General features: G+C 37.8%; 1 protein-coding gene across 1 annotated transcript in view; it reads left to right on the top strand.

Moving 5' to 3' along the window:
- Positions 1-23,253, top strand: part of LOC140243472 (receptor-type tyrosine-protein phosphatase T-like) — a 93,401-nt gene that overhangs the window by 43,978 nt on the left and 26,170 nt on the right. The window contains exons 6-12 of the mRNA XM_072323175.1: positions 2,368-2,502; positions 2,930-3,082; positions 4,267-4,428; positions 5,720-5,851; positions 16,827-17,111; positions 21,446-21,754; positions 22,553-22,675. Of these exons, the coding sequence (XP_072179276.1) occupies positions 2,368-2,502; positions 2,930-3,082; positions 4,267-4,428; positions 5,720-5,851; positions 16,827-17,111; positions 21,446-21,754; positions 22,553-22,675 (1,299 nt within the window). The remainder of the gene's footprint in view (positions 1-2,367; positions 2,503-2,929; positions 3,083-4,266; positions 4,429-5,719; positions 5,852-16,826; positions 17,112-21,445; positions 21,755-22,552; positions 22,676-23,253) is intronic.

The raw sequence follows: 23,253 nt of genomic DNA, 5'->3' as shown, positions 1-23,253 counted from the left end.
TGCGTATACGAGATATCTCAATTTAAACCTTAAAAAGGCAAAAGCTCCATCGTACGGGAAGGATGGAGATAACACTCGCCCACGCCTTCTCCCTGCTCCCCCCCCCCCCCCCCCCGCATAGAAGTAGACTCTGGCTACACTTTGAACATAAACAGTTTCCAAATATGACACAAAATGTGTGCACCAAAACGTTTAACTGCAATCGGAAAATTATACAGAATCTCCTTCCACAGACTTACTAAACTTCTCTTCTGATTGAAAAATTTCCAGATATTCCAACAAAAGTGTGCGCCAGATTGTTGAATTTCAGTTCTAAAAGCTTAAACCTGAAAAAAAAAAGGCTCTCTTGAATATGGGAGAGGTATCTTGCCACCATTCCATTGCTTGTTACCCACTTTAGACTTAGTACAATTTTGGGAATGACAAATTCCGAATTTTCCACAAAAAATGTGCTCCAGGTCGCTTTATTTCAATTCTTAAAACGCAAAAGCTCCGCCGAGCGGGAGTGGGAATCCCCCTTCCCCTAAGCTCTTCCTCACTAGACTTTGTACATACACACAGATGATGCACATTCGGAATAAGAGCTAAATTCCGTGATTTTAACCTTAATTTAAGGTCTGAAAAATGTGAAATGCAAAATCACCTTCGTGTGGGAGGGGAAATGCCCCTATCTACACCCTCGTGTGCATGCTTTTTCTGTTTGATTGCTGAACAGACAGCGTTCATGATATTCAGTGTAAGAATTAATACAAGACGTTTATTTAAATAATACCATTTTGTAGCCATAATGTTCAATAATAATCGACATGAAAATATATTGCTACCTTAAACAAGTGGGACTGTTTCAAGTCGATAAAACACGCAAAAACATGCATCAAATTGCACCATTTGCAACATCAAAATGCAAAAAGTTCTCACGAGGGAGGGGATACATCCCCTCCCACACCCTCCCCTCCCCCTCGTTCGCTCCGCTCGCTCGGGCTCAGTCGCGTTCATGATATTCAGAGTAAGAATTAATACAAAAAGTTATATATATTATAGGCAAATTATGCAATAATAATCTACATTAGAATATACTGCAACCTTAAACAAGTGGGACTGTTTCAACTCGTTAAAACACGCAAAAACATGCATCAAATTGCACCATTTGCAACATCAAAATGCAAAAAGATCTCACCGTGGCAGGGGAACACCCCCCTCCCACACCCTCCCCTCCCCCCTCGCTCGCTCCGCTCACTCGGGTTCAGATGCGTTCATGATATTCAGTGAAAAGAATTAATACAAGAAGTGTATTCAAATCATACCATTCTATAGGAAAGTTGTTCAATAATAATCTACAGCAAAATATACTGCTACCTTAAACAAGTGGGACTGTTTCACGTCGATAAAGCGCGCAATGACATGCATCAAATTGCACCATTTACAACATCAAAATGCAAAAAGTTCTCATCGTGGGAGGGGGACACCCCCTCCCATTCCCCCTCCCCGTTCGTTCCGCTCGCTCGGGTTCACTCCCGTTCATGATATTAAGTGTAAGAATGAATACAAGACATTTATTCAAATGATAACATATTTTATAGCCAAATTGTTCAATGATAATCGACATGAAAATATATTGCTACCTTAAACAAGTGGGACTGTTTCAATTTGAGAAAATGCGCAAAAACATGCATCAAATCGCACCATTTACAACATTAAAATGCAAAAAGTTCTTACCGTGGGAGGGGGGACACCCCCCATCCCACATCCTCGCTCGCTCCGCTCGCTCGGGCTCGGTCGCTTCGCTCCCTCGCAGACTAACCACCCCCCCAAGATCAAATCCTTGCTACGCCGTTGATTGATAGGGAGGTTTTGGTGAAACAAAATATACTGACGTCTCTCGGACTTCTCTCGGAACTCGGACCAACCACGGCGTCTGTTTCTACGCTAATCCGGTGGCTTTAGGAGTCATTTCTCGTTGGTACCAATGTAGACACATCTATGGGGGTGACACGCGACGCCACAGCTCCAGCGAGTCCATGTAGTACACGTTGGTCATATGTAATTGGGTTAAAGGATTGAGCCGGAGATAAAACAACCAGAAGTAGTACCAAACAGACCGACACGACGTTTGAAAATATTCACCACTATACAATAATCACACTGACGCATGCAGATGAGAAGTTCAATTCAGTCTCCGAAGATGAAAAATAACACAATAAGCATGATAAGGGTTGACAAAAAAGGCGAGAAGTAAAAATCCGTAGTCCTACAAGAGAAGCGCCCTTTATTGATTAAGTGTTTTTTTTTTTCTGATGAATCCTTCATTTCTCTAAATGCTTTTCACGATTTTTGTTTTAACATCTTTCCTGTCAATCATTAATAAAGATTGTGCCAACGGAACCTATGGAGCTGGATGCAGTCAAACATGTCACTGTCAGTCAGGTCTTTGTAACAGATATTCTGGAGTCTGTCTAGAATCTCCTGAATGTGAGACAGGCTGGTCTGGTGACAATTGTCAGAGTGAGTACTGAAAGTTCCTCCACCTTTCATTTGCAGTCTTATTAAAATCTACAACCTAGTGTTAAAGAGATAATCCACTCTCTCCCCCCCCCCCCAAAAAAAAAAAAACCGAAAGAAAGAGAAAAAAATCCCTACAGAACGTTCCAAAAATGACAAAAATCGGTTAAAAAAATATGGAACATTTGATATTGTATTACACTGTATTACTACTGTATTAAAAAGCTTGTTCACCTTGAAGATAGAGTGAATAATATAAGGTGGCATAGCTTCAAAACAGGAAAGATCTGAACTTACAATGAGTCAATAATCACTAGTGTCTTCCAAAGTAACTGTAAACAAGTGTGTATTTAGAGCCAGGATAGTTGTGATATTTGTCAGATAGATTTAATAATATGTTTGTGTTCCATTTTGTCTATTCTTTCATCAGTCCCAGATATCTGTGACGATGGTTACTACGGAACTGACTGCACAGACAAATGCCACTGTTTAAACGATGTACCATGTGACAAGATAACAGGAGAGTGTCCAAATCGGAAGTGTGCTCCTTTCTTCAACATCTTTGATGGAGTGAACTGCCGAGGTGATTACATAATGCGGTTTCATGGTTTTCTGACATTTTTCCCCGTGGCCTTTACTGAACGCACGACAAGAGACATTCATAAACATTATATACATGTACCTGTGCAGAAGCGGTACGTTTTGCTGTGATACAACAAACTGCATCATATCCTGTGGTTAAACAATCAATTAGGTATACTACAAAGGGTGCAAAATGCATGGGATGTGCTAGATTATTTTGCAGTTTTCCTCAGTGTAGTCCATTATTATGTGCGTTACCTTGGTTGCCTGTAATGCCGAGAGTCATGTTGAAAACTTTGTTGATTGTAGGCCTATATGAATTATATAGAGGTATTCATGGTACAGCACCAGTGTACATACAGTCATTGTTGAGTAAGAATAATCATTTCGAACATTATTCACCATCTCCGAAGTTCACAGGATCAAAAACTATGAAATATCCATCAGGGAAATTAAACTCTACTGTTGGTGACACGGCGTTCTTGTATGCTGCACCGAATTATCCCCCTCCGTTTGTAAGGCAAGCAGCCACAGTTAATAAGTTTAAAACCGGATTAAAATTGATCTTTTGAACAATGTTATGTTTGTTTGAATTATACATGTTATGATTAGTACGTTTTAATGCGCAGCAGAGTATAATAATACAGATACAGATACAGATATTTTTTATTAGTCTTTCTTCCAACAAAAAAGATAATCATTTTCCAGGTGAAAAAATACAATACAAATTATACAAAGTACACTGTATACATAATTCAGACATGAAAAATATAACTACAACAATATAACTTCGCAGTCGCACATAATATACAATCCACATAAATTAAAACACAATTAAAAAATCTTCACAATCATAATACAGAGTAACCAGGAAGAGAGACTAATAAGAGATAAAAAGACAGAGAGAGAAATAAATAAGAAAGAGAGTGAGGGAGAAAGAAAAAAGGGAGACACCCAGCTAGAAGTGGTAAAAAGAAAGGAAAAGTCTGATATAGAGAAGAGAAAAAGGACATCATTTATGCACTGCACTGTGTTTAAATTAAATTACAAGAAAGAAATACATATACAAAGACTGCACTGGGAAAGACACAAAGACAACCTGTCGATAGTGCCCTAGTTAAGGACACAAGCTGGAATGCAGTGTTCAGGAGTAGCATACCTTCATGTAACTTCATGTAACTTCAGATGCGGAATGTCCCACCAGATGCAAGCCAGGCAGTGACCATGCCAACCGAATCATGCAAATTCGTGTAGTTAGCACGACCAACGCCCGGCACACTCCAGGCGAGACAATCCGCATCTACTCAAACAATTTACCATGGTCTTGTGTAAGTGTGCTTAATGCACGTGAGGTTAAAACAAATCAAGTGGTAAAAATAAATAAATATGACCACACGTCTTCATTATATCAAGTGATACGAGGCGACAAGTAAGGGTGAGAGGGGAATGAGGGGGAAGGAAAAGAAGAGGAAGAAAGAAAAAAAAAAGAGAGAGAATGCAAGAAAAAGAAGAAAAGAGAAAGAGAAAAAAAAATGCATATGCTGGTAGAGAGACTACATGTACCCTATTGTTTCCCCATCAATAACAAATTATATAACATATTATAATACATATATAACAAATTTAAATGGCATCTTATGATACATATAAATCCCTAAACACAATTCATGTGTCAAATCTTCAGACGCCTAAGAAAAGATTACAGAAAGTGACTACGGTCGAAAACCAAACAGCTCCAACTGACTCAGTGTCGCCGAGTACTATTGAATACGTATATTGCACATGGAACAAAAGATTCTTCTTTGTAATATCTAATGATACAAAAAAAAAAAGGTAGGGGAAGGGGGAGGGAGAAAAGAAAAAGAAAAGAAAAAAAAGAACAGTTAAAGAAATGTTGAAAAGAAAGAAAAAGAAAATAAAAGATAGCAAGAAAAGAGAGAAAATGCATATGCTAGAAGAGAAACTACATGCTTTCCCCATCAATAACAAATTTAAATGGATTACATGAGGTATATAAATTCCTAACATAATTCTTCACAGTTACATTGAATATCAGTTTCATAAGGTTCATATGTCAGTCTACAGACTCATAATAAAAAGGACTGGAACAGCAAAGACCGAACAGTCACTGACTCAGCGTCGCTGTAAACTATTGAATAAGTGTATTGCACATGGAATGAAAGTTTTTCGAAAACGTTCTGTTCTAACACGTATCTGACGTGCTCGACCGGACTCATTTAAAATCACTAGAGGATTTAGTGGGTGTGAATAGTACTGTAGCTGCGGAATGAATGTAAATGTCCTTTATTATTATGATAAAACTGAGCAATTTAATGACATTCTTGCTTCTGGCTTTTGCAAGTTAGTAATGACAGCTTTGTTTCCCATCGGCTCCTTCTTGGAAATGGCTTTATAGAAATCAATACATTTTGTATAGGCAAAGATATTTGGAATATCGTCAATGCATAATGTGACACAAGCACCTATTTGATCTATACCAAAACTATTTGAAATAGTCATCATCCTCGTTGTATTAAGTGATAGTGCAAGTTTCTTTCTTTCACTGTTCTAAGTTTGTTATCAATAAATCAAACTGACGTTGATGGATCCACTGTCATTTCTTTGCATGATGCAACAGTGTGCCCTGGAGCATTCTATGGCCTTGGGTGTGCAGAGCAATGCCACTGTGATGAAAGCACGTGTGACAAAGTGTCAGGAAATTGTAGAGGACAGTGTCTACCAAACTGGGTGGAGAGGGACTGTCAAACAGGTAGCGTGTGTATCACCCCTAAATGTAATATCAACGCTAAATGTAATATCGACCCTAAATGTAATACACCTTAACCCTAAATGTAATAACAACCCTAAATGTAATACATTTTAACGCTAAATGTAATAATCGAGTCAACCCTAAATGTAATACATTTTAACCCTAAATGTAATAACCGGAGACAACCCTAAATGTAATACATGTCAACCCTAAATGTAATATCGACCCTAAATGTAATACATGTCAACCCTAAATGTAATATCGACCCTAAATGTAATACTTTTTAACCCTAAATGTAATATCGACCCTAAATGTAATACATCTTAACCCTAAATGTAATATGGACCCTAAATGTAATACACCTTAACCCTAAATGTAATAACAACCCTAAATGTAATACATTTCAACCCTAAATGTAATATCGACCCTAAATGTAATACACCTCAACCCTAAATGTAATAACAACCCAAAATGCAATACATTTCAACCCTAAATGTAATATCGACCCTAAATGTAATACATCTTAACGCTAAATGTAATATCGACCCTAAAGGTAATACATCTTAACGCTAAATGTAATAACAACCGGGTTACGCCATTTCCTGACCCACTTCATCTGACACACTCTTTCTGACACACTATTTTTGCCATTCATTTTGTACACGGGGCAGTTTTCATGAGACGGCCTCTGTTATTGGCTACTGTGCTAATGAATATTCAACAGCCTTACGATTTTTTTTTTCATAATGAGTCACTCGGTCTGATTCTGTGTCTGTGATTGGCTTTTAGCTATTGACTTACGCGTGATATCGATCTACTCAAGGGGGTCCATGACGATATCTGATTACCAGTGTGCGTGTATGTGTCGAATTGCGTTTTAGTGCCAGTGAGTGTGGCATAACTTCTGCAGGTTTCCTGTACATTTCTCTCTCTTTTTCTCTCTTTTGCTTTCGTATCATCTTATCTCTGTTATTCTTAGAGTACAATCGTACTACCACAAGTGTTTTCCCCCATTTTTTGAAGTGATTATCTCGTTTGCAACAATTTAGAGGTGAGTTTTTGTTCGAGTGTTTGTTGAGTTTTTTGATTGAACACGATGTAGATTATCTACGTGTATGCGAGAATATTCATGGTACCCACTCGTTTGTTTCCGTGTGCATTTTTACCGTACAGTGTCTTCATCGTTCGTCTTCCAAGCAGCGAGTTTTCACCCTAGTTTTCCTCAACGTAGTTTTTTACCTCAATTTTTTTTTTTGCGGTGCAAGATGTTCAGTGTATTTTTTCTACGGTAAAATGCCATCGTTGATGATCTCCGTGTATTCATTACTAGTTTTCCACCTCCGTTTCATTTTGTGCACAACTAACATTAATCTAAAGTCCAACGTAGTTAGCTACAAAGTCTGCGATGTCTGTATCATAGTCTGTATGCTGATGTGTTTTTGTGAGCTGGGAGTGACTATGGTGGGAATGATATTCAGGGTTTTGCTGTGGTTGAGATGATAGTGATGATGATCATAATGATTCTGGTGATGATATACGAACCCTTTTGATGATGCAATTTATTTCGTGTGACCATGACTTTGATCATTGCTGATGGCGAGAACGACACGAGTAGCCTAGCCTAGGCCAAGGACGAGAGTGACACTGTCCACGGGGGCTGTTGCTCGCTCATGCACAGGAGTGGTCTAGACCTAGAGACCTGCATTTGATCAGTTTTTTTTTTAACCTTTTGGTTGTTCACTTGGGTTAGTGCTCCAAAAATTCGTTTCTCTAAAGAAACTCAACCAAAAGCTTGACAATAAGGTTGCATCAGGGCTATTCTTTAGTAAATATTAGATCTAAATGGCGATGCTAATTTAGTTTTCATTTTAAGAACTCGATTATATCCCATTTTCTTTGCTCATTTTTCAAATGATAAATTATTTAGAACTGTAAATTTACTTAAATTCTGATGTACTGCATTCACCATTGTAAAAATCAATAAAAAAGAGCCCGCTGAGCAGGTGTTTCATTCTATCCTTTTCATTTCCTCCCTATCGTGTTGGTTTCCTTCCTGTCTCTTCCTTCTTTGACCCTGGATGGAAGAAAAAAAATCCCATCTTGCCATGTAAAGACAGAACACATACCATCATGAAATATTATGACAGAATAGTTTTAAAAGATTACTAGTATGTAAGTCATCAAAATTCTTGTGTGTGAAAATAGACAATAAATAAAAGGTGATTTCTTACAAAGCAGTTCTTTCAAATGTCCAACAGCCTCAGAACAGCTTCGATAATGAAGCTAGTGAAATCTGAAAACTATCGTGGCAACAAGTGATATTGATAGGAAATTCTGACAAAAACTGTCACAACATTTGATGTTTAAATTTGTCTAGTTTTATTGGATTAGGTCATGAAACTAAATGCCACCGATAAAATCACAATCGCTCTCAATTTGAACAGAGGCAGTAGGGTAGGAATGACTCAGCAAACAGCTGATTATTTATGCGTCGTATCCATGGGCAACTGCGGGGTAACTGGAAGAAGACGCACGAAGTTTAGACTTGAGTCAAGAACTATTATTTATTATCAATTTTTTATTCAAACATTTTTTTCTTTGGATTTCAAAAAAAAAGGTCAAAATATTTCATATTGCGCTTCTTAAATGTATTATGAATATAGATATGAAGAATTTTTATCGTGATTTCATGAAGAATTAGAATTATTATGAATATATAAATACTAGACGGGCTGAACAATGAAGTCTAATTTTGCCCCAAGAATTTGCAGCCCACCGTACGTGCTGGTGGTGCATTCCTAGCGTTCTCTTGCCGCACTCTCCCAGCCACGTGCAAGCATGCATCCAACAGTCACCAACAGTCACATAGAGTACATGTTTAGCTACTTCACCGATCTCACTCCTGATCTCTTGCAAAGAAAACCTTTACAAGTGTAGAAAATTCTCTCGAAACTAAGCCAGACATGAATTTGGAACATACATTACAGTGTCAAGACCTTTTCAGTGGACTTTGTTTTCGCTATTTGTCTGTTTAGCTCTCGAATGTACGACTTCTTACGTCCGATTTGTTTTTTACCTCACCACGTGGTACTGTTTTTTTCAGCCCCATGCTTCCTCCATTATGCATATGCACACATGTTGTAAACACACACAAGCCACCGGCACCGCGATCGAAGTTTGAGCGATAGCGATAACATGTGTGGAGCAGACATGCGGATTTCAGCACAGATGAGTAGTTGAACGTATCACGATTGTAAAACAAATATTTTTCTATGTCTCTGCCAATTTGAATTAGGTTATCTAATCATAGATAGATTACGATTTTATTCTAAAATAGATTAGCTATGGCAAGAATTTGCTTACATGAGAGTTATTTGATAACATTGCAAAATAAAACCCCCGTCATTGAATGGAATGTTCCAGAGCTATCTCGGGGGGTTGGGAGCATGAATACCCTTCGCGTGTAGATCGCGCCGTAGGGAAGATCGCGCCCAAGTTCACTGCCGACTTACTAGGCAGGCACGAAGATTACTAGTGCACAGAGGCCCGTACGTGGATGGGTTAAGCAGCTAAAAAAAAAAAAAGGTACTGGAAGCGCACGTAGTAGCAAGGCCTACACGTGGATGAGGTTAGAAATTGCCGCGCGCCTCCAGCTCACCAGCTCCTGGCCGCCTCTTATTGGCCGGCCTTGAGCGCGACGTTCGACAAGCCATACCATAGTCTTGAATATTCATTAGCACAGTAGCCAATAACAGAGGCCGTCTCATGAAAACTGCCCCGTGTACAAAATGAATGGCAAAAAAAGTGTGTCAGAAAGAGTGTGTCAGATAAAGTGGGTCAGGAAATGGCGTAACCCATAACAACCCTAAATGTAATACATTTTAACGCTAAATGTAACAACAATCCTTAATGTAATTCATGTCAACCCTATTATATATGGTATATTCAATGCTTAATGTAATTACGACCTAGAAATGTAATACACCTGATTATAGAGAGGGTACGCAACGCAGAATATCGGGCAAAATGTCAGGGGTATACGAAGGAGATATGACGCAACTTTCTCTCGCACTCTTGAAAGAACGACAATAGTTGCTTAGACTTGTTTTTGTTGCTTACCCAGGTAAAAATCACGCTAAATGTAATAATCGAGTCAACCCTAAATGTAATACATTTTAACCCTAAATGTAATAACCGGAGACAACCCTAAATGTAAAACATGTCAACCCTAAATGTAATATCGACCCTAAATGTAATACATCTTAACCCTAAATGTAATACACCTTAACCCTAAATGTAATAACAACCCTAAATGTAATACATTTCAACCCTAAATGTAATATCGACCCTAAATGTGATACATCTTAACGCTAAATGTTATATCGACCCTAAATGTAATACATCTTAACGCTAAATGTAATAACAACCCTAAATGTAATACATTATAACGCTAAATGTAATAACAATCCTAAATGTAATTCATGTCAACCCTAATGTGATACATCTTGACGCTTTATGTAATTACCACCCTGAATGTAAAAACCTCATTATAGAGAGTGTAACCAACGCTGAATATCGGGCAAAATGTCAGGGGGTACATGAAGGGAATATGACGCAACTTTTTATAGCACTCTTGAAAGAGCAGCAATAGTTGCTTAGATTTGTTTTTGTTGTTTACCCAGGTAAAGATCACACAGTCTTATTAATTTCTTTGTTTGTTGCAAAGTTAATTAGGTGCATTCGACATAGTTTTTCTTTTTAATCTATACCTTTATCATACAATCACATAAACATTTTGTATTCCAATCTTCACTCAGTGTTCATGTTTGTTTAAAGTTTTGATGAAAAAGAACAAAAATGGGCAAAAATTCTTTGCAAGGAAATTCTGAATATGAATAATATTGCAAGAAAAAACATTATACCTACTGATGAAACGGGATGATAGAGCGAGTAGATTGAGAAAATCAGAAATTAGAAAGATTTAGAAAGATTTCGCAAATTTTTTACGAACCATCATTATCTATTTAATGTTTCAATGACGAAATATCTGTCACACATTGACATGGCAGCAAATCACTGTCCGAAATATTAGCCTCATGACATTGTTCACTACTCCTGGTAATCACTACTATACTTAGTGACACGAAACTGGGACAATTGGTCGTGGGGAGGGTACACGAAATAAATTAAAATATGCCAGTAAAGCAAAAAGAAATAGATGTCTTTTTTATCATCTTTGAGTCACCATTTGTATATTGACTTTCCTATGATATATGAATGTATGAGTAAGGCAAACTGACTTAACTTTTGCCCATTTTTTTTTCTTTTTCAACAAAACTCTAAGCAATAATGAACACTGAATAAAGATTGGAATACAAAATGTTTATGTGATAGTATGATAAAGGTAATAGATTTAAGAACTATGTCACATGGACCTAATTAACTTTGCAGCAAACAATAGATTTAATAAGACTGTGTGATTTTTACCTGGGTAAGCAACAAAAACAAGTCTAAGCAACTATTGTCGTTCTTTCAAGAGTGCGAGAGAAAGTTGCGTCATATCTCCTTCGTATACCCCTGACATTTTGCCCGATATTCTGCGTTGCGTACCCTCTCTATAATCAGGTGTATTACATTTCTAGTTCGTAATTACATTAAGCATTGAATATACCATATATAATAGGGTTGACATGAATTACATTTAGGATTGTTATTACATTTAGCGTTAAAATGTATTACATTTAGGGTTGTTATTACATTTAGCGTTAAGATGTATTACCTTTAGGGTCGATATTACATTTAGCGTTAAGATGTATTACATTTAGGGTCGATATTACATTTAGGGTTGAAATGTATTACATTTTGGGTTGTTATTACATTTAGGGTTGAGGTGTATTACATTTAGGGTCGATATTACATTTAGGGTTGAAATGTATTACATTTAGGGTTGTTATTTCATTTAGGGTTAAGGTGTATTACATTTAGGGTCGATATTACATTTAGGGTTAAGGTGTATTACATTTAGGGTCGATATTACATTTAGGGTTAAGATGTATTACATTTAGGGTCGATATTACATTTAGGGTTAAAAAGTATTACATTTAGGGTCGATATTACATTTAGGGTTGACATGTATTACATTTAGGGTCGATATTACATTTAGGGTTGACATGTATTACATTTAGGGTTGTCTCCGGTTATTACATTTAGGGTTAAAATGTATTACATTTAGGGTTGACTCGATTATTACATTTAGCGTTAAAATGTATTACATTTAGGGTTGTTATTACATTTAGGGTTAAGGTGTATTACATTTAGGGTCGAAATTACATTTAGCGTTGATATTACATTTAGGGGTGATACAGCGTGGAGAATGCAATCTAAACATTATTTTAGTGGTAGCTGTACACAGCCCAGTCGCTGTATAAATCACGACAGGCCGTGCTTCGCACGGCGTCTGGTCGGGCTATCTTAATGGTAGCAGCTTGATGTTGTAAGCACAATTCTAGACTTTGAACGTAAAATCCGTGGTTTAAATTTATATAACCTAGTGCATTTAACCTTTAAAAGGACTTTTTTTTTTTTCTTCACAACGTTGAGTGGTATTTTAAGTCCACTAGGGCGCGGACAATACCCGGAAAGCAAATTTGGTATTCCGCACTCGTTTGGCAACCTCTCCGCACGTTCCTGAAAGTGTCCGTTCACTGTCCTAAACATGTCTGGGCGTTTCCGCATCTTCGGGAGAGAAAAAAACTTTCGCGTCCAAATTTTGGATCGAGACCAAAATTTGGACGCGGAATGATGCCCCAGTCACACAATGCTTTACGATGGGTTACGTCCGCCGCGGATAGATACGGATGAGTGGACGCAGGGGGACGCAGCGTGGACGCAGGCATCCGCAGGGACGTATGTAGACGTAACTGTCCGTAACTCATTTGTAAAGAAACGCAGAATGACGGCGCCAAGCCTGCGAAATTTTGAAATGTTCAAAATTTCGCAGAGGGACTCCACGGATGCAGACTTACGCAAGTAACCGTAATCAAACGTAACTACCCGTAGCTTGGACGCAGACCATCCGCAAAAAATTTTACCTCCCGTCCGTTTGCGTTCGTTTACGTCCACCGTAAGTATCCGAAATTAACCGCAAGTTAACGTATCACAACACTTTCTTCCGCTTACGGATAATGAATGCGGACAGTTACGGATGCTGCGGACGATTACGTCCTTCGACGTTTTTCCGTTTTCCACTCGCATGGGAACACAGAGACTGATGGGAAGCCACACAACTCGTGTTGCCAAGCTGCAGCGCATTTACCTGAAGAAATGCTACAACACAGTCGGAACGATGGAGAGGCAGAACCGCAGGGTCAAATCATGAAATTTCTCCCACAAATGGTCATTTAAGGTGGCACCCATATACACATGACATCGGTTGACCCTTGGTGCTGAGCTTTTTTTCTTGCACTCTTTGAATGTATATTTTTCGAAAAAGGCGATATTTTGGGTAGGGGATGGGGTGACAGCATTTTATTCACTTTTCTGGCAGGGGAAGGTGCGGGACAGCGATAAACTATATAAAATGAGAACGAATTTAGTATTTTCTCCATAGTCTTACCCACTTTACGCTCCATGCAATGTGTTTTAAATTTTTTTTTTTTATATTGTACTTGGGTGTGGAAGGGGTGTTTGAAAGTCCTAATGTCTTTTTTTCTGGAAATTTAATAAGCATTGCATCTGCTTTATTATAACAATCTCAAAAAACATAACCCAGTAAGCCATCAATATCGCTGCACAACGACAACGTAACTACAGTTCGTCTATTCCATGACTGTAAGTAATATTTTCTTACTCTAATGTTTAACTTATTGATCTATATTGTATTTTATTTGTGGTATAATTATGTTATGTATTCTGTACATTTATGATGTTTATTCACATTTGAGTTGCACAAATAAAATCCAAACTTCCAAATTTTATATATCTTTTATTACTGTAAAGCAAATTAAAGGAATACGAAACTTTTTCACAGCTTGTACGTAATTCAATTTCAGTTTTCCCCAGTATTCAATGTAAGACAGTCCAATATGTGATAACCTTGCTGTCATAATACACTGACTTGGCAGGGATCGTCAGAGAAAACCATATTGTCCATAATTATTCATAACAATCTGTAACAATCCGTAACCATCCGAAAATATCCGCAACTCTTCGCAAGTGTTCAGAACTATTATGTGCCAATTCGTAAGAATATCCGCAAGTGGACGAAAGTATTCGCATCTGGTCGTATCTGTTCGCATCGCCCGCATTTTTTCTCCGTATGTTTTGTACAAATTTTCTGGTGACGGCAAAGGATCCGCAGGAGTCCGAAGAAAAAATTACTTTTTTGGGGCCTGAAGCCCACGGCAACTTGTCCTGAAGACATCGTCAGGACATACCACCTGCCCGTAACCCTTCCGCTCCTTCCACAAACGCTCCTGAAAGAATCCCGCGGTGTGGGGAAGTTTCACGAATGAAAGTAGAAGACGCCAGGGGGGCATTTCATGAAGGAACTTGTCGGATAAAATATCTGACAAGTCAATTATATCCGACAAGTTTTGAAAAATTCTTTAGTCTGATTGGCTGATTTCTCTGAACTTGTCGGATATAATTGACTTGTCGGACATTTTATCCGACAAGTTCCTTCATGAAACGCCCCCAGGAGTGTTTTAGGACAACGCGGAGCCGATGCGGATCTATATAAATTGTATGCAAGTGTCCGGAGCCGATGCGGACATTTTGTGATCAAGACATGAAAGAGCCTCGTGTTCCATGAGCGTTCAGAATCATGTCAATGAAACGCAAAAAGATCAATAAGGAAGGCGAGGTTCCAATGAGAGCCCCACAGCCAAAAAGGTAAATATCAGCATTTTCCAGTCCCAAATGAAGGAAGCAAAGCAGAAAGCAGTGGATATTTTGCAACAATAACTAGGAAAAAGAGGAAGCGGCACTCTCCGCTCCGAGTGAACTTTTTTTTTTTGCGTTCTTTTCAGAAGTCATTTTCATTTGAGGGATTTTTAATAGTTGCCGTTACATCGTATACATAGTGCATCGTTTTGTTCGCTTTACATGTGACCGCCCAACTCAAACCCCACAAAAGTGGAACTAGGTCATATATATATATATATATATATATATCAAAGAACTATGTTATAAGCTTGAAAAATTTTCTATCTTGTTTGATAAAGACCATCATAACACATCTAAAGGGGACCAGGGCCAGTGCTCGTTCGTTCGTATTCATTTTGCTTCTCAATTCAAATCAAATAAAAAAATGAATTACATCAATGTATCAACTTTAAACAAAACATAACCAAATGACAAAGGCGCATTCAAAAATGCAGTTTATACTACATACAAAACATTTATAGTTTACATAAGTATTGCAAATAAGGCAGTACATTTGATAAAAAAGGAAGCAGGAGACTGTCACCATAAGCATAGCTTGACTGGGTTTATGGCCTCATTGGGAAATACAACTCAGGTACATTTTTTTGTTGTTGTTCTACATTACAATAGTATGATTTAGAGGGAAAAGAAGATGTGAGTGAGTGCTGTGCGAGTGCAATAGGTGAGTTGAATGTTTGTGTTAGGGCCATTTTATAATATATAATTATTCTTCACTATATCAATTATGATAATAAATTCAGACCAAAACATAAAAAAAAAATCATATCAATTAATATACTTTATCTTACTAAATATTTTGAGTTAAAATATATATTTCTTTAAACTAGCTTTGAAAGAAAACAGAGATGTTCGTGTTTTTAGGGAGTCGGGTAAAACATTCCATGTATCAGGTCCGTGATGCCTCACTGACCTGTGCGCTATAAGTGCTATCTCAGCATCTCTCACAGCTGGTATTTGAAGCAATAGGGCAAAGCGAATTTCGGCTGGTGTGACCTCCATGACGGCTAGCAGTCAAATGAAAAAAAAAATCGAAAGTCGGCTCCCAATTTACAACCTTGCCCTATTTCCTCATACTGTCCCCATATCTAACTCTGGTTGCCCGCAAGTCATCCTGGTTGTCCTCGTTCATGATTTAATCATTCCTGGTGTAATCCTAGATGTTTCCGCGCTGTCCGGCTACCATTAGCATATTCCGGGATATTTCGCGCTCTTCCGGAGTGACTCCTAGGACACTCCTAGGAATGTCCGCAGTCAGTCCGCGAACATTCCTCTGACATTCCTAGGAATGTCCCAGGACAAGCCGATGCGCACACTTTTTCCGTCCGCGTCTGACGCGGACAGGACGCCGAAATGACAGAATTCGATTCCGCAACCCTTCCTAGGCTTGTCCGCGCCCTAGTAGACTTCCGCCCAAAGTACCCGGCAGTGCCGGAATACTAAACGATACTGGTTGGACCTTCTGTTTAACAGAGCTGAGACAACGAGGATTCCCTACACCGGCAAATAAGAACATAATCATTATCTCTATTGTAATCATTGCTATTATGAGAACTATTGTAATATGGAGTTATATGTTTGATAGTTTTGTCATTATTATTACCATTATCATCAGCATTACAAATAGTAACAGAATTGAAGTGGGAGTTTTTTAAAGTCGTTTTGGGCCAAAATATCAATAGCCATCACAAAATATAACATAGGACTTCTATTAATAATAAAAATGGAAAAGAATGGAAAATTTTCAAGTTGGTCTTGATGCTAGATTCTAATTTGAATATTGTGGAAAGGAAGAAATTCGTGCAATTAGGTCCATGGTCGTCCCTTCAGCTAAAATTTTTTCATATTTTTGCAATGGGAAGTAATTGAGAAACTTTTAAATACTGACTGTGTAAAACTGTTCTTATACAAATGTTGAAATATAACATGGTGACACCAGGATATGAAGAAAACTATTCAAACAATTATTACAAGAAGGGACTGCGAGTTGTAGTCATGTGAACGTAGCACCTGTAATTTTCTTCCCTTTCAGGAATTACTAATGTCTCCATGAATGTCACAGTGAATCCAAACCAGCCTTCATCCTTCACCTGTGTTGTTGAAGGAGACCCACCACCTAATGCAGCAGATGTTTGCCTCTACAGGCTTAGGAATGACGTGCCTGATGATTCTGGCATCAGTCAAACCCAGACTTCATTGGATGCATCTGGAGTAAAGCGTTTGGTCATGTTCAGAGTGGATCAGGTGACGTCTGGACAATATGAATGTGCCTTATATGGAAACCGAGCTAAACTCTCTCTTGATGCAGTGACTTATAGTAAGACAAAGCATGTTCCGAAATGCTATAGTGAAGTATATGGTTGGATGCGCATCATATTTTTGACCACATGTTTGTGTTATGTTGGCATTTGCAGTTCACTTGAGCCCAAAGCCTGGAAGGCAAATCAGTTGTTCTTCTAAACTTTGAAGGAATTAACCATAGGACAATGGGAAGTCAAGTTGCACGAATGTGTGTTATCGTGGCCCAGGCCTGTAACTAAAAGTACACCTGTGCTAGAACATACCCTCCTCGGCCCCTTCACTCAATCAGAAATAATGATAAAAAAAAAAATCACTGTAGCGCACCCATTACAATGTTTCTCGAGGAAAAGAAAAAAAAAAGACAGGGAAAGAAAATTTTAGATTAAAAAAAAGATGTCAAATGACTGAAGTACATGTTACTGTATGATGAAGAACGTAACATTCATCATAATGTTTGGGTAGACGACCAAATAAAATAGTATGATTAGGCCTACGCTAAGTGCATTGACTTGGGTAGGGATAAGCAATTATGGGAAAAGGTTGGTTTTCAGATTGCTAAGAAATGACTTGGATGATTCTGCTGATGGGGCTTTTCGTATGAATGGGGAAACCATTCCGTAGCTTGGGTGGAATAACTATGCAAGAGCGTTCTCCGTAGCGTATCTTGGTCTGAGGTCTGTACAGAAGTCGCCATAGCAGGAGCATGGAAAGTAGACGTCAAGATGCAGAAGAAGTTTCAGCACGTTTATTTGACAAATGTACAATACTAAGCAATAAACAAGAATTAAAACAGAAACAAAACAAAACAAAGCAAAAAACAAAAAGCAAACAAGCAAACAAGCGAGACACAAAATATATAAAGTGGGTAATGACTAGAAAGTATGTCAGCATACTATGAACATAAACGACAACTCTCTATAAAGTGAAATAAAGAGGCCGTTGTCCAAGTCAAGCGTTTTGCTTATTGATAATGGTCTCCTCCACCTGTACACTTAAAGATCTGAAATGATATTATTTATGTATCATTTCACATGATTATGTATTTGTAATACGAAATTTTGTTTATATTTTCATGACTTGTGAATAATATGTTCGATATTCTGATATTTTTTTCTGATATGTACAAGTGGAGAAATAAAACTTACTGAAAAACTGAAAAAAATATGAGGAACCACAGAGGCAAAGCTTGTAACCGCGGGTTCAAGAAAAAAAAACACAACCAATGTATAAATTCGTTTTGCAATGAAGATAGGATACAAAGTGCCAATGACAAAACTGTATGAAAGCTAAAACAGCAAGGTACAAAGGAAAGGAGTAAAAGAACAGAGAAAGAAAAAGGAAAAAGAAAAAAGAAGAAGAACTGAGTGAAAACATCTTATAAATACAAAAGTATACGGGTATATATCTGCAATAAAGTTCATAACGAGTTCAGTACGATAGTGTAATGACTATACGGGAGCATGAACGCTGAAATCAGAGGTACATGTACTCTAAAAGCAAGCATACACTTCAAAATTGATCCGCCATGCATTGAAAGAGGATAGTGTAAAATAACAGGTGAAACGATTCTAATCAGCCAAGTTATGCTAATTAAGTAGCATTAATTTGACTTCTTGTTTGAAAATAAACAGAGAAGAACATTTGATTAAATCTGCGGGAAGATCATTCCAGACTTTGGGTCCGGTGAAAACAATCGCTTTTTGAACAAAGAGCGCGCGAGTACGTGGAAGTTTGAATGAATCTCTTTGTCTTGTGGTGATGAGGATCGAAGGGGATTCCGTGTAGCTTCTGTGGGTTTGAGGGGGCTTGGTTGCGAATAGCTTTGTAGACAAGGAGGAGGATTTTGAAGGCGTTGCTTTTCTGTATTGGTAGCCAATGAAGCCAAAGGTCCTCTATTTCCAATTTTGAGAAAATTTCACTGTCTTTGTGATGGTTTCATTTCGTGCACCCAGACCTCCCCCAACAATATTGAGATATGGCATTGAGCTCCAGTCTTGTACACTTGCATCAATTAAAGCAGGTATTTCTGAGGCACATATTTGAAACCTTTCCTGAGTCTGTAAAATATTCTGCTCTTTACTTGTCGTTAAAATCATGCGAAGTGCATATTGCAGCTTTGCAGTTGAGACCGCTGGCTTTGATGACCGCAGATTATTCAATTTGAGGAGGTGTTAACTCTTCTTATACTTAATTGAAACCGACGAAAAGGTAGCAACGAACAAAATGCTTACACTGATCACATTGCATGGCACGTATACATACATATAGACATGCTCTAGACAACCAGAAGTGAAATATTCACCAAGCTACCCCTCAGTGCGTCTATTACAGGGCTCTACAATGGTGTTTTCTGCTTTGGTGATACCAAGAAATGTACATTTAGGATTAAAAACTCAGCATTTGGGGTATGTATCATAATATTGGTTGTATTTCGTTTATTTTATACATCAAGCATTGTATATAGGTGTTCATACAAATAGGTCTTCAAAATTTGGTAATAATTCAGAAATCCTTCTGTGAAAAAAAAAATGACATATACTCCCGCGTGTTGTTGGATTTGCTAACATTATTAACTTTCTGGCAAAAAGGACCTGTTTAGTGTGACAGTTTTTTTTTTTTTAAATTTATACATGTATTTGTTTTGTTGCTAGATAGCATTTGTAGCTGAGGTAGTTTGTGGATCAGCTGAGGTCTGAATCAGTTGAAGGTTTTGTTTCTTAGACAGCTGGTGACGTATTTACACCCTTCATATAAGTGACTCCATAATAATGATATAGCATCCAAATTGGAAGTATGGCATGGATGTATCATTCATACTAAACTATGGTTTTGGGTGGGTGTATTAATGCGATTTGCAAATACATAGGAGTGTGATAGCTTGTGTTTTACAGGGGTCTAGTGCAGTTACCTGCCCCCTGAGCTAATACCCCGGCCCCTTCTTCTGACCCCAACCCTAAGCCTTTTCGTGAACCTAATCCTAATCCTAACCCTAACCCAAACTCGTTCTAACCCTAAAGCTCACCCTAACCCTAATCTTGATACTCTAACCTTATCACTAACCATTATTTAGCCGTGGGGTATTGTCCTCGGAGGCCGTATGCCCTGATTTCAGAAAAGACCACAAAATCCGGTTTGTAGCCTCGTGTATAATTCATGTCAACTTACAATTTCAATCGCGTCCAAGATGAATGCAGATCGATGCACATCGTGGCATACAACGTTTATTAGACTGGTATTTTTGCTGATTCCTTTTCTTGTTTTTATGATATTATGTCGTAGCTTTGCCTGTAATAGAAGCTGAAATAGAAACTTCAATTAAGTGGTTCCATAATAATGATAGCATCCAAGTTGGAAGTATGACATGGATTTATCATTCATACCAAAATATGTTTTTGGGTGAGTGTATTAATTATGTAAGAGCGATTTGAAAATACATAGGAGTATAGATATGATAGCTTGTGTTTTACAGGGGTCTAGTGCAATTGCCCCCTGGGCAATCACCCCGGACCCTTCTTCTGACCCTTACCCTAAGCCTTTTCCTGAACCTAATCCTAATCCTTACCCAAACTCGATGTAACCCTAAAGCTAACCCTAACCCTAATCTTTATACTCTAACCTTATCACTAACAGTAACTAGCCGTGGGGTAATTGTCCTGGGGATAATTGGCCTGATTTGGTTTTACAGTGTCAAGTGGAGGAATGAAAAAGCAATAATGTCGTCTCATAAACAGCGTAATTATTTGACCAGGAATAGCAACATTTATGGCACTAAATGCTAATTGAAGGATTTGTACCACTGCTGTTTTCATGCGAATAAAATCTTCACAATATCACTTTAGATTAAGTTGCTGCTGAATTTATCTCAAACGTGTCAAATGATGACATTAATAATGCAACTTTCATAATATCATGCATACCCCTTCATGAACTCATTTATAGGCCTAATTTTGCAAAAGAATACAAATTCAGTCATATCAGTTTTGAGTAGGTTTCAATCTCATTTTTTTTTTTTAATAGGAGCAAGCGATGCTGGTGATAGTGTAACTGGTTAATGTTTCATGAATTCTTTTGGACATCAGAGTTGCAGCAGGAATTTTCAATTCATTGCGCTCAGCACCTTTAGTCGAAAGCACTTTATAAATGATATTTATCTATTCTTTATTAAAATTTGTCCTAGTAAAAGCCACAAAATCCGGTTTGTGGCCTCATGTACAATATTAATATGTAAACTTACAATGTCATAATCGCTCACAAGATAAATGCAGATCGATGTTCATCGTGGCATACATTCATTAGACTGGTATTTTTGCTGATTCCTTTTTCTTGTTTTTTATGATATGTTTTTCGTAGTTTTGCCTGTAATGGAAGCTGCCCCAACAGTGACTGCATCAACATTCACCTCTCTTACCATTGGGTGGATAGCTTGGAATGAGCAGAGTGATATCGGAGACCCACCTGTAACAGACTACATCATCTACTACAAAATTCCTGATGGAGACTGGATTGATGGACCAAAAGTAGCAGCCTCAATGACATCTGCTGTATTAAGTGGTCTAGATCAATGCACTAAGTACGAGGTCAGTGTAGCAGCGGTCAGAGAAGGCCCAGGAGGGACCGGACCCAAATCCAACTCATTTGCAACAGTGACCGAGTGTCCAAGTAAGAAATCAGAAATCGATACTACCAGGATTGTAGAATAACAGTTTTTACAATGCAGATCATTCTTGCTGCTACGTGTTGCTAACAATATGAAATGATAAGATAACAAGAATGATACTGCACTGATACTCACACTAGGGAATATCGTTTGACATAGTAATCCGTAAATCCATGTACAGTACAACTAGCAATGTAATTTTCGTTCCTTTGCTCATGCTCACTTCCACCCTATGAAGATTGTTTGACCTCAGTAATCTCTTCTTCCAAAGACACATAAGACTAAAGCTGTATTTGGCAAACCACCTAATTCTGATAAGACGGACAATATTGCCATCTAGAAGAAACTAATTGTCAACCAATCAGAAATTGAATTCAGCAGCATGTTATTATATAAACATGCCTGTGAGCAAAAATTCATCGTAATATAATATAATAGTTTTGCATGTTATGTTGTTTTTAGCGCTGTTAAAAACTTTGAGAGTTGGGATTAAACTTTAACACAGTGCAAAAACTTCAGAAGTCATTGAACATTTCATTGAACTTTAATAGGACATATATGAACGATGAAAGGCCAATATAGCACTATTATCTCTCCTAGGATTTGTTGAAAATGTAATTGAATCAGTCTTGAAGACACGTGGCTGTGTAAAAATACACTTTTGTACTCTATAAAAGCTTTTGAAGTAGAACATATGACAGCAGGTTATAAAAGAAAATGTTTATTAAAACGGTGATACTACAAAAGATCGTGAGTTATCGTCATGTTCATGAAGCACCTGATACTTTCATTCCTTTCAGGAATTGCTAATGTCTCCATGAATGCCAAAGTAAATCCAAACCAACCTTCATCCTTCACCTGTGTTGTTGAAGGAGACCCACCACCTAATGCAACAGATGTCAGCCTCTACCGGCTCAGGGATGGTGTGCGTGATGATTCCGGCATCAATCAAAATCATAGTTCTTTGGATGCATCTGGAATAAAGCGCTCGATAGTCTTCAAAGTGGATCACATGATTTCTGGAAAATATGAATGCGCTTTATATGGAAACCGATCTAGCCTCTCTGTTGATGCAGTGACTTATAGTAAGACAAACGTTCTGAGATATGTCAACTATGGTTGGATGTGCATCATATTTTTAAGTTAATGTTTGTTCAGGGTTCTGCAATGGCGTTTTGTGCATTGGTAATACCAACAGATGTATGGTTTGTGGATTTTGCTCAGGTGTTTTTTGTACATTACTGCGGGTGCAAAAATAATCTGACAGTTTGGATTTGGTGTGAAGTACCATTTATTTGGTTTACGTTATGGCATCAAGCATCATAGATGTGTTCATAGATAGGTCTCCACGATTTATACACCCTTATATATGAATAAATATGTGTCATATCCCCGCAGGTTCGTAGTTTACCAAACATTGTTGTATTTCTGCAAAAAGACCTGTTAGTGTGACTTGTTTTTCTTAAGTTATGCATGTATGTATTTGTTTTGTAGCTATAGG

The sequence above is a fragment of the Diadema setosum genome, chromosome 1 (assembly GCF_964275005.1).
Source record: "Diadema setosum chromosome 1, eeDiaSeto1, whole genome shotgun sequence".
Lineage (NCBI taxonomy): Eukaryota > Metazoa > Echinodermata > Echinoidea > Diadematoida > Diadematidae > Diadema > Diadema setosum.
The sequence above is the reverse complement of the archived record's forward strand: the minus strand, read 5'-3'. Positions and strand labels throughout refer to the sequence as shown.